Source organism: Mustela lutreola, chromosome 15, assembly GCF_030435805.1.
Source record: "Mustela lutreola isolate mMusLut2 chromosome 15, mMusLut2.pri, whole genome shotgun sequence".
Classification (NCBI taxonomy): domain Eukaryota; kingdom Metazoa; phylum Chordata; class Mammalia; order Carnivora; family Mustelidae; genus Mustela; species Mustela lutreola.
The window spans coordinates 23,653,882-23,665,646 of NC_081304.1; the positions used below are offsets into that span (position 1 = coordinate 23,653,882).

Here is an 11,765-nt window from a genome sequence, read left to right on the forward strand (position 1 = left end):
TTACTTTTTTACCATGTCCCGCAACCATACCTAGCCCTTCCCATCACATAGGGGGCCCCGTGGTATCAGTATCACACCCCCTCACGATGATAAATCGTCCCCTTCTCTTGATCCCCTCCCCCAACACGTGACCACAGGGCTAGCCCTGGACACCTTGGTCCTGGGCCTCCTGAAGATGAGCCGCGGACAGTGCAAGAGCCCTCATCAGAACTTACACAACACTTCCCAGGCCAGCAGAGAAGGAGACCATTGGCAGGAGACAAAGCAGGTTTATTAGGGTTCTGGGGCCAGGGATGCCTAAGGTCTGAGTTAAGGCAGCTCAGCTGGTTCTCATGGCCCAAGGGGCAGGCCAGGGCAGTGAGAAGGGGTGAGTCAGTGCTGAAGCCCAATCTTTGCATCTCAGAGTCCCTGGCCAGAGACCTCAGGAGTCAGTTCTGGGAGGGCTTAGGAATACAGAAGGATCTCTCCTGTTCCCTGGGGTCTTTGAGCTTTTGCCAGGATTGCGGAAATGCTCTGGGGGCAGGGAGACCTGAATGCACAGCCTTCATTTCAGTAACGACCATTTAATTTGTTCCTTGGCAGACTGAAGAACCTGGGGGATAGGGAATAAGGTTGAGAGAAAGAAACGGGGGGGGGGGGGCGGTGGATACCAAGTGCCCTAACACGGTAGTGATGCGGAGGTCTACAAGCCCTTCTCTAAGTGTCCCTGCAACATTCCGTCACTAGGTGGCAGCAGCTCATCTGTGGTTGGCTTGAGTGGCGCCAGGCCCGCAAAACAGCAGTCCAAACTGGCTGCAGCCAGCTCCCAGCTCAGGCCCCAGCCTGCCCCACCGGCCACAGTTCCCCAGGCGGCAGCCAGGGGTGTGGCCGCAAGCCTGGTCTCTGCCAGGCCGTGCCACTGGAGCGTCCACCCACAGTGCCACGTCTAGGCAGAGACTAGGCCCAGGCCGGTCACTGCCTGTGCCCAGACTCCTCAGCAACCCCCTAGCTGTGGCCGGGGCTGGCAGCATGTCCCCAACACCCCACCCCAGCCCGCTGCTGATGTGGCACAGCTGGCCAAAGGGGGCTGGCCCAGTGCTGCCACAGGACACCTGCTTTCAGATGCGTTCATTCTCCAGTTCTGCTGAGGACTTCAACAAATGCATACAACTGTGCACACACAATGCCCAGATGGTGGGAACCCCAGGTCTGTCCCTCAGATCACCTCTCTGGCCATCAGGCTTCATTGCCCTCAGAAAAAGTCCCAGCCCACGCTGTTATGTCTCTCACTCCTGCACAGTCTCCCTCCTCTCTCAAGGGCTGCCTGGCCCTGGGTTTCTCCAGCTTTTCCCAGCCAGAAACCTAACTTTCCCTTCCTTTCATCTCCCGTTCACTACCTACAACTTCCTTGGTTCTTCCTCAAGAATTCATTTCCCCTTTGGAAAAAATAGGAGCTGGCTTCTCCTAGTAATGCTGTGAAGAGTGTCCTGCCCTTCATGAGAGGCCCAGAGAGGCTGAGTAACTCGCTGTAGGTCACACAGCTTGCAGGCGGCAGGGTGGAACAGACATCCTGGGACAACTCATTCCAGCACCTGTGTTCCTAACTGTTCTGTTCATTGTTCTTCAGCCTCTTTCTGACCTGAAAACTGCCACATGGCTGCCTTCATCCCAGCAAGGTCTAAGGAGGCACGTGGTGGGGGGGAACTGGGAGGAGGGAGAAGCAGGGTGAGCAGCAAGGGTAGGAAAGGAAGTGGGCACCACACCTGGGGCTCCACGCGGGATGGCTTGGGTCGCGGGATGGCTTGGGTCCCGTCCCCTGCCTTAGCTGTCACAGCAGGAGGGAGTTAGTGCACTGAGGCGGGAAGGTCCATAAAAGCAGGATTAGTCTGGGCAGAGAGACCTGTGGGCAGACAGAATGGAGGTCAAGCAGTGGGTCTGACAAGCAGGAAGTTTGCACAGCTGGGGAACCAGTCAGGCCACAGGTCCAGGAACCTGCCCCACCCCCAGCTTCACCCCTGCCACACATGCCTCCCAGACTGGACCATGCAGGAGACTGGCAGGGATGGGCTTCCCCACAGCCAGGTCATTCAGGGGCAAAGGGCAAGGTGCAAGTGGTGAGTGGAGACAGTTAGGGGGTCCCTTAACAACTCCAGCAGGAACCCTAAGCAGCATGGGGTGAGAGGTTAGAGAAAAACTATTTGGTATCCTTTCTGGGTTTGGGGGAGCATCAGGTGCCTCGGTCCCCAGAATGTTTTGGGGGACAAGGCACACCAGTCATCAGGGTGGCAGCTCACCCCAGGGTTTCAACCCAACTACGCCAAGCCAGGAGATGAGGCGGGCTGCTGGTGAGGGACCCAGCACTTATGAATCCCCAGTCTGCGCCATGACTCTCCAGGAGACAGCCTGTCACTGTCCCATCCCTTCTCTCCTGCACCCCTGACTTCTCAACCTCGACGGCTCCCCTTGGTCCCTCTGGGAGGCTCTGCTCTCCTCCTTCTAGCCCACTTCCGGCCAAGGCAGATGCAGGGGGCCTTACCTGGGCCACACTCTGTTCGCTCAGGCTGCCGTCATCTGCCTGCAGGGAAGCAGTGTCCGAGGGCGGTCAGCCCAGAGGAGGGGTTCGGGTGAAGCAAGCAAGGTGAAAGAAAGGGGCTTTGGCGGGGGAGTGAGGGGATGCAGTGGGGGGGGGGACCCCGAATACACCTGACTGATGAATGGGAGCCTTGCAGCTGGCCACTTGGAAGCCAGGCCCCTGGGGCCCGTCGCTGGGCGCACAGAGAGCAAAGGCACGAAGGGGAACAAAGGTGGGAGAAAAGGTTTCATCCAGACATGAGAACCCAAACTAGGCAGGGAGGGTCTCTCTGTACCCCTACTCTCCAAACTCAAGGCCAAGTTTGGTGTCTCTTGGAGAATTTCTCCCTTTCCCTACTCTGTACTTCCCACTGGGGAGGATGGTGAGGTACTTGGTGATTCTACAGGGGGAGAGAGGTCACGAGATCTCTTTTCCTAACTGCCACCCCCGCAGGTGTATCGACCCAGTACTTGCTTCTGCTAGAGGAGCTCGGGTTCCTAGTCTCCTGGCCCTGGCATCGCCTACACGAGGAGGACAGGAGGCAGGGAGGGTGGAAAGGGCAGCCCAGCGACACGGGAGTCAGGGACCCGCCAGAAGACTCTTACCCTAAAATTCACTTTCTGGATCACTTGCTGGGGGTCGCTCTCCAGAATCACGCTACAAGATGAGACAGAAACCAGGATGACAATGACATGACTCCTCCCTCTGCGGACTCTCCCTGCCAGGCACCTCTCCCTCCCTTACTCTCCGGCAGCTGCCCCTTCCAGGTACCTTCCCACCGACATTCCTCAGCTTTGATCCCTCTATGCCTCAAACCTGATGGTCACAAAGCTTTGAAATGGGGTGTCCCTGGTCAAAAGCTTCTAGTCCAGTCTAGAATGATCAGAGCGTCGAAAGCAGAGACTGAAAAGCTCTGAGTTCTTGAAAGTGCCCTTCACCTTCTGGATCTGGGGATGGATGCTGATGCGGCGAAGAGAGGGAGCGCCTGTGGGGACCCCATCCGGTTTCACTAGTATTCTATGCCCTGGGGTCACGCCGCACAGGAGAAGAGGACACTTAAAATCAGAATCTATCTCCCCTTTTGATAGACCCAAGGATCAAGGCTTTTTTTGGCTATCCCGCCGTCTTTCGCCACACAGTGGGGGTGCAGGGGAGCTTCTGTGGGTATGAGCAGGGGTGCGGGTGTGAGGGCTGGTCACTGCAGGTGGGACCGCGGTGGGGGATTGACTGGATGGTCCTCTTCACCCCAGGAGGCTCCTCTAGGGCAGATGCTAAGTTTTGCTTTCATGCAAAAAAAACCTCCCCTGGTCTCAGGGGAGTGACCAGGTCTCTCTTTCAGGCTCCATCACTGGGGCACCCGGCACCCCTTCACCAGAGAGCCTTTCATCCATAAAGACAGGAACATCCCAAGCCAGGGTTCCTGTCCAGGCACTGTCTCAAACGACACTGCCGCCATTTTCCTCAGAGGGAAACTGAGCTCCTCTGGGGGCAGAGACCTGGAGGCACATAAAGCTTACATCTGCCCTTGCACAGGCTCATCCAAGGCCTTCCTTTTGTATTTATAATAGTGTGTGTGTGTGTGTGTGTGTATGCACACGTTCCTTAAAGAGGTTCCACAAAATTGTATACACTTCGGGTCCCACCAAGGCTGGTCTTACCCCACTGGCTTTGGGGTTCAGGCAGTTAGCACAAGGCCTTGCCACAACAGGCAGTGGGGGTGGGAAGGAGGAGGGAGGGGGGAAAGAGGGAGAGAGAAGAAAGGGAGGAGAGAGGGAGGAGGGAAGGAGCACGTGGTGCCCCATCTCCCCCAGAGTGCACTGTGTCGTGGGAAGAGCACAATTTCGGGAACCATGCACCTGGCGTTCGATCTTGGCCCCCTGGCAGCCGAGACCTTAGACAGGTCACTTGAATCACTGGAGGGGTGAGCTTCACCTGCTTTGCCTCATTTCATCCCCACACCTGCTAAGGTTGTCCCCTTAACCCCACTGGAAAGATAAGGAAAGGTCATGCATCTGGTTGATCTAAGTAGGGATGGAGCTCTAAGAGAGGGTGTGTGTGTGTGTGTGTGTGTGTGTGTGTGTGTGTGTATAGGTAAGTAGGGAGCTGAATGGAGATCTCCCAGGAAGGGGCAAGGGCCTGTGCTGCCCCTTCCTCCTGGGCACCGGAGATCAAATCATTCCCCCAAACCCTGCCTGTTCAACCACTGGCCATCATTTGACCTACTTTCTGGTTTGCTTGACTTTGGCTCATGCTGAAATCAACCTCCATCCTCATAAGCGGGGTGGGGGAAAGGCGGGAGGGGTTGGCCAGAGAGCCAACAATGTGCTTGGTACCATCTAGAGCTGAGGACCCTCAAAGGCACCTCCCGCTGTGAGTGTCCCGGAGCCGCCCCTCTTCTCCCCGCCTGCTCCTCACCCGCCATCCACAATCTCGTCCAGCACCAAGAAGGCCCCGTCCATGTTCTCCAGCAACCAGCGCTTCTCCACGTTCTTCCTGAAGGCAGACACTCATCCTGGACCTCTCCGTGGCCAGGAGGAGCTGGGTTTCTGCCGAGGTGAGGCAGACCCACCTCTCTCCACCCCTCCCCCTCTCTCCAACCTCCAACAATCACGTGGGAAGGAGAATGTCAAGGGCAGTGAGGGCAGTGCCTATGCAAGGGATTCCCGAGCTTGGGTCCCCGCTTTGCCCCAACCTCCCACACTCCCACACCCCCACATTGACGCTGCACCCACCAAGTGAGCCCTAATGCATTTCATAGCTACGTTAGCTGCCACAGCTGAACTATAGCTAATTGTCTCAACTGTAGACATTTATTTTTGGTTTATCCTCGTTTGGCTTAACCAGACCATGTTCACTGGGACAGATACCAGGTAACTGAATGGGGGTGCAGTGAAAACCATGCTGAGCTTCAAGTCCAAAAAGCTCTGAGTTTGAGTCTCTGTCATGATACAAACAGACTGTAAACCCAGGCAAATCGCCTAACTTCTCTGGACCTCATTTTTTGGCCAGACCCTCATGTGGCTCGGCTCTGAGTGAACCACGGTGGTCCAGTAAAGGGCAGGGGCCTTGGAAGAGGCAGCTCTGGCTCCAGTCTTAGTCTTTTGGGGACTTCAGAGGGGGAAACAGAGGAAGGGTCCTGCATCTGTGATGTATCAAGGCCTGCAGGGGAGAGGGGCCTTGGAGGGCAGAGGACCTCACTCACCTTAACACGTGGCTCAGGGACTCAAACAGACAGGTGAGAACGGACATAAGCATCAGCTGAGCATAGGTGGACAGGGGAAGAGGAAAAGAGAACTTGAGGTCGAGAAGGCCCAAAGGAGCATTTGACGCCTACACAGGTAGGCGTCAAATGCTCTTCCCTTTTCAAAGAAAACAGGGCTGGAGACTGACTGCAGCTTGACCCCAGGATGCCTCCCCATGCATGGGCTGAGAAGCACTGGGGTGCCCCACTGTGGGACATTAATTGTATCCTTCCCTGGTGATATACAAGGAAGAAACCAAGGCTCCTGCCCAGGACTTCATTTCTGGTCCCCAAGGAACCAAGAGACATCATCATATGTCCCATCCCACAAAGAATCACTCTGGCTGCTCCCCAGCGCCCAAAGCCTAGAAAGAGGGGTACCCATTGTAACCCAGATACTACCCCAGAATCTAAGCTACGGGCAGACCCTCTTTGTCACCCCAACCTCCTGAATTCACCTCATTCTCGTGAGAGGAGCCCACCACATACAGGAAGAGATCAATGCTGTTCTTGTAGACGATGGTCATGCCCCCGAAAAATGCAATCTCACCTAGAAATGGAAGGGGCTTTCAGGTGTGGCCCCCTCTGCCGGGCCCCTCCTCCTGATCTCCAGCTCTGCTTCTCTCCCCCACCTTGTCCCTCTTCACTTTACAAGGAACCCTTGAAAAGACTAGCACTAGAGACACCCCCATTAGACTACTCTGTGTCTAGTGACTGTCTCATGTGGAGAAGCTAACAAATCCTGTGCAGGGTCAACCTTTGGTCCCCCTCCCACCATGTCCTCGTCCAGGCAATTCCTTGTCCAGGCTGGTGGGGGACACACAATGCAGTAGTGCAGTTGGCCTCTTCTGCTGAAAGAGAGTTCTAGGTGGGTTTGGGAGGTGGGACAGAGGGTGAGAGAGAGAGATGGGGAGTGAAGGCGTCCCAGAGGAAAGGAGAGGAGAAGTTGGGAGGGAAAGGAAGAAAAGGGGATTGTGGGTACGAGTGGCCAACAGGGACATATGTGTCCAGATGGCGAGGACGGCGATGTGCATTGGAGAGTTTTGGACAAGGAAGAGGCGGACACTTACTGTCAGTCCGGCTGGTCTTGTTGAAGACATTTTTCTCGAAGGCCATCTGCTCCTTCAAGGAGGGGAATGTATCATCATAATACTATGAGAAAGGGAAGGGGAAGGGGTGATCGCTTTTCCACAGAGCCTGGCTCCTCCCTGGGTGGGAGGCGCTGGGCCAAGCACAGACCTGTCCCCTGCTTGTTGCCCTTTAGGCCTGTGTGCTCACTCTTTCCCCATAAACACACATTTTAAGTGAAGAAAGTCATCAAAGTCGAGGAATTTTAATTCCTGCTTTTGGAGTCCTCTCCTGATTTCCGGGTGGTTTTTGTACATTTGGCAGATGTCCATGAGCTAAGGACGAGGGTGCTCAGTGGGTCACCCTTGCTACAGGAACCCAAGTCTACAGGAAAGAGGGCAGAGCCGGGGGTCCCTTATCCCAACAGTAACAACAACAGCGGCTCCTTTTATCCCCATTATACTGATGATCTCTTCCTCCTATTATCCCCATTATACTGATGAGGATGAGAAGGCGTGAAGCAGTCAGGTAACTTCCCCGACATCTCACAGTAGTAAGGGGCACAGCCAAGGATTGTCTGACCTCAGACAGGGTTGTGGTGATGAAGACTATATGGCTAAGGGAAAGTTCTAGGCTCACACCACCTAACTAGATGGATGCTTTGGGGTTGATGAGCCTCTTTCTCTGACTCAGTATCTTCAACTGAACATGGATGGGTCCTGCTGAGCAGAAGCCCTGGAGCCTTGGGCATGGCTAATCTGCGTCTGATATCTGCTGGAGGAGAGTGTGACGGGCTCAGCTTCCAATTTTCCGGATGTGGGTTTTGCCACTCAGTACCCCATCTGCAGGCAAATCAGTGGCCTCCCTGCGGGCCCGCTGCTGTGTGAACAAGCTCATTTGGATATCAGCAAGACAAAAAGTTTCAGTCCCCCAAAAACCAACAAGCCTAGAATGCATTTCATAGCTCATTTAGATGCCAGAGTCCTACTGTAGTTAATTGTGTCGGCGATAGTCATTTCTTTCTGATTATTCTAGTCTGGTTTACCCAGGCCACGTGGGACAGACGACACCAGACACCTGAAGAGTTGGTACAGTGAAAATCATGCTCCTGAGCTTCAAGCTGACATACCTGAGTCCAGATCCGTGTTTTGATAGTAACACTTGTGGCCTCAGGCAACTCAGCTAGCTTCTCTATACCGTTTCTTTCATTTGTGAAGGGAGACAGTTGGATCATATAGTCTCTAAGATCTTATCTGGTTCTAAATTCTCAGACTCCTCAGACTAAATCCTGAGTGGTTTCCCAAACCGTAGAAGATAGGTGCAGGTTGCTTATATAGAATGTGGGGACTAAGGCTCCTGGGTCCCAGGCCTGACACTCCCCTGACCCCTCCGGAGGTCCCTTCTGGGCCCAAGATCCGGGGCAGTGGAAAGACTGATGAGAAGACATTTCTGGGAATGTGAGTAGAAACAGAGGGGCTACACTCCCCTTGCCAGGAGCCAGCCATGGGACAAGGCAGGAGGATGGACAGAATGACCTTTAGAGAGGTCTAAGCTGAGTTGCTCTGAGTCACAGAGCCCACAGTGGGGTCTCCCGTGAGACAAGAGAGTCACCTGGGTGGGGACTTCTGTTCTTGGGACTGTAGCAGTGTCCTCAGGGCTTTCCGGTGAGGGTGGGAGCTTACCTTGGCCAGGAGGCGGTGTCCGTCATTATCTAGTATGAAAACAGCCTTGACGGTGTAGAGGGAAGGTTCCTGCAACTGACACCAGGGGAGAGCTCCGTTGGCTCCTGACTAAAGGCAGACACCCTGCCATTGGCTCTATGGCATGTACTGGCCCCAGGAGGTCATCCTCAGGGTCCAGCGACCCCAAAGGTCCACAGCTGGTTCTGGCCCAACCCTGTGCTGTGCGGGCCAACTCCGGTGCCTGCTCCACTCCCAGGCAGATGTTGCACTGCAGGCCCCGGGTGGGCACTGTGCCCATTGGGTGCAGAAGGTCCGTCCGGGCCCAAGTTCTGTCATGCACTGACTGCTCCAGAGCCCGAGTCGGAGTGTATCACAGAACCTGGGCCGGGGGGACAGCGGCGCTGAGCCTCCTCCTTCCAGCGGCCCCTGGGCCGAGGCTGGACCCGCGCTCTCAGCGCGCCCCCAGCCCCCTGGCCCCGGGGAGAGGGTGCTCCAGAAGCCCCGCACGTCAGCCCACCTTCCCCTGGGAGCTCGAGTCCCGGCGGCCCCGCCACTCCTCACCCCTACCAGCGGAACCCCGGTCCACCCCCACCCCCCCACCCGAGCCGTGCCCATCACCGCTTCGAACTGATCTAGAACTTCAGTCCCACGCGCACTCGGGCCCGGCCTCCTCGCGGGTCCGCGCCCGGAGAACTTTTTCTCCCCTGCCCTGGCCCCGGACCCCCTCCCCGGGCGGTCGGCGAGGGCCCCAAGTTCCCGGGCGCCGGCGAGCGAGTCGTGAGTTGGCGGCCCGCCCCCCCCCCAACCCCTCCGCTCCCGCAGTCCGGCTCCCGCCGCCCGGGACCCCGGCGCCCTCCCGCTCCGTACCCGCAGCCCCGCCGGCTCCCCGGCTCGGCCGGGCGGCGCCGGGCCCCCGGCCTGGGCCGCCGCGGCCCCCTCCCCCGGGTGCGGACGTGGCCAGGCCTCCGGCCGCTGCATTCCGCCCGCCGCCTCGCGCTGACAGCGCCGCCCGCCGCCCCGCCTCCGCCCGCCGGACCGGCCCGCCCTGCCCGCCCGGCCGCCCCCCGGAGGCCGCCGCCCGTGTCGTGCCCGCGGCCGCAGGCCTAGCGTCCCCCACCCCACCCCCGCCCCGCCGTGCGTGTCTTCCCTTCTCCCGGTGGCCCCTTCCTGCCTCTCGCCCTCCCCGCCCTCGCTTCCCGCCCACTCCGCCCTGCGCCCCGCAGACCGGCTCTCCTTCCCCCGCTGCTCCTTCCCCTCTCGCCTTCTCCACGGTTCCACCAAGTCGCGAGCTCTCCGAATCCTGAATCCTCTCGCTGTCCCGGGACCGGCCCTGCTTTACCCTGACACCTCCCCGCCCCCAGGGCCGGTGCGTTTGGTTTGCTGCGGGGTCCGCAGGCTGTCCTGGGGCCAGCAGGGACCGCACGCCAAGCCCAGTTTTGCCTCTTGACTCCTGGGTAGATTTCTCGGGGACAAAATATCTCTCGCCATCCCTCGGGTCTCAGAGACCGGTTTGGGGAGTGAGAGCAGACAAGAACAGTTCTGGGGAGACCCCTCTGGGCAAAAAAGTTCCTCCCCTGCTCAGGAAGCGAGCCATGGCCCAGAGACAGCTCTGTGTCCCAAGACACAGAGAGGACAATCTGGGGCAGGGCAGATGCCCAGCAGCACAAAGGCCTCATGGCTTCTTTGGTCGAAGTCTACCCGAGTCCACACTTCCATTTCAAGAGACCCCCGCATTTTTAAAAAGTATTTTATTATTTATTTGACAGAGAGAGACAGCCAGAGAGGGAACACAAACATGGGGGAGAGAGAGAGGGAGAAGTATGGAGCCCCATGCGGGGCTAGATCTCAGGACCCTGGGATCATGACCTGAGCCTAAGGCACACACTTAAGGACTGAACCACCCAGGTATCTCTCATTTCAGGAGACTTTCTAAGGCCAGTGGGAGATTCTAACTGGGAAGGTACAAAGTGAACCGGGACTTACCCGTTTGCCCATAACAACACCAGGAGTGTATTTTGCATTTAAACTGTTACAGTCATTAGTTAATATAGCCCACACCGGTGAGGTAGGTACCATCACCCACATTTTTTTTTTTAATTTTATTTATTTATCAGAGAGAGAGAGGGAGAGAGCGAGCACAGGCAGGCAGAGAAGCCGCAGAGGCGGAGGGAGAAGCAGGCTCCCAGCCGAGCAAGGAGCCCAATGTGGGACTCAATCCCAGGACGCTGGGATCATGACTGGAGCGGAAGGCAGCCACCCAACCAACTGAGCCACCCGGGCGTCCCGCCATCACCCATATTTTAAGGGGTGGGGAGATTCAGAGTTTGTGTGACCATATCAGGATGGTACAGCTCAGGGCACCTAGGTGGCTCAGTGGGTTAAAGCCTCTGACTTGGGCTCAGGTCGTGATCCCAGGGTCCTGGGATGGAGCCCCGCATAGGCATCTGGCTCTCTGCTCAGCAGGGAGCCTGCTTCCTCCTCTCTCTCTCCTCCTGCCTCTTTGCCCACTTGTGATCTTTGTCAAATAAATAAAATCTTTAAAAAAAAAAAAGGATTATACAGTTAATAAAGACTGTAGTTGAATGGGGGAGGGGAGCCCATTTCAGGCTCAATATGGCTCTTTCCTTCTCCTCCTCAAGGCCTGTGTACTGCACTCACTCGTCCACCTGACTGCTGAGGGGTCTCTTCCATTGCTGACGAAGGTCTTCTAGCTCTTCGAGGGTCAACTTCATCCCCACCCAACCTAACTTAATAAGTCTCTCCTGTCACATTCTTTTTTTTTTTTTTTTAAGATTTTATTTATTTATTTGACAGAGAGGAGGAAGCAGGCTCCCTGCTGAGCAGAGAGCCCGATGCGGGACTCCATCCCAGGACCCTGAGATCATGACCTGAGCCGAAGGCAGCGGCCTAACCCACTGAGCCACCCAGGCACCCTCCTGTCACATTCTTTGTGTCAGCTCTCTACTTCTTTCTTTTTTAAATAATTTATTTATTTGACAGAGATCTCAAGTAGGCAGAGAGGCAGGCAGAGAGAGAGGAGGAAGCAGGCTCCCAGCTGAGCAGAGAGCCCGATGTGGGGCTTGATCCCAGGACCCTGGAATCATGACCTGAGCCGAAGGCAGAGGCTTTAACTCATTGAACCACCCTGGCGCCCCTCTCTACTTATTTCTTACCTTGTACCTTTCTCAATATCAAAATATCATCTTTACTGAGTTATTGATGC

The 11,765-nt window shown here is 56.4% G+C and overlaps 1 protein-coding gene across 3 annotated transcripts; it reads right to left on the reverse strand.

The window, feature by feature from the left end:
- Window positions 1-249: 249 nt before the first annotated feature.
- Window positions 250-9,552, reverse strand: COPZ2 (COPI coat complex subunit zeta 2). 3 transcript variants are annotated; one of them, XR_009348019.1, is made up of 10 exons: window positions 9,410-9,552; window positions 8,543-8,617; window positions 6,863-6,914; window positions 6,251-6,342; window positions 5,754-5,809; window positions 4,967-5,044; window positions 3,157-3,208; window positions 2,516-2,554; window positions 1,743-1,879; window positions 250-592 (listed from the first exon to the last, which is right to left on the reverse strand). XR_009348019.1 is itself a non-coding variant. In XM_059149035.1 (9 exons), the coding sequence occupies exons 1-9, from the start codon at window positions 9,518-9,520 to the stop codon at window positions 545-547; spliced, it is 633 nt and encodes a 210-aa protein (XP_059005018.1). In that variant the 5' UTR covers window positions 9,521-9,550; the 3' UTR covers window positions 250-544. The 3 variants fall into 3 exon arrangements, 1 of the variants encoding a protein (XP_059005018.1); XR_009348018.1 differs by having other exon boundaries at window positions 6,863-6,944; window positions 9,410-9,551; XM_059149035.1 differs by lacking the exon at window positions 1,743-1,879 and having other exon boundaries at window positions 6,863-6,944; window positions 9,410-9,550.
- Window positions 9,553-11,765: the final 2,213 nt, after the last annotated feature.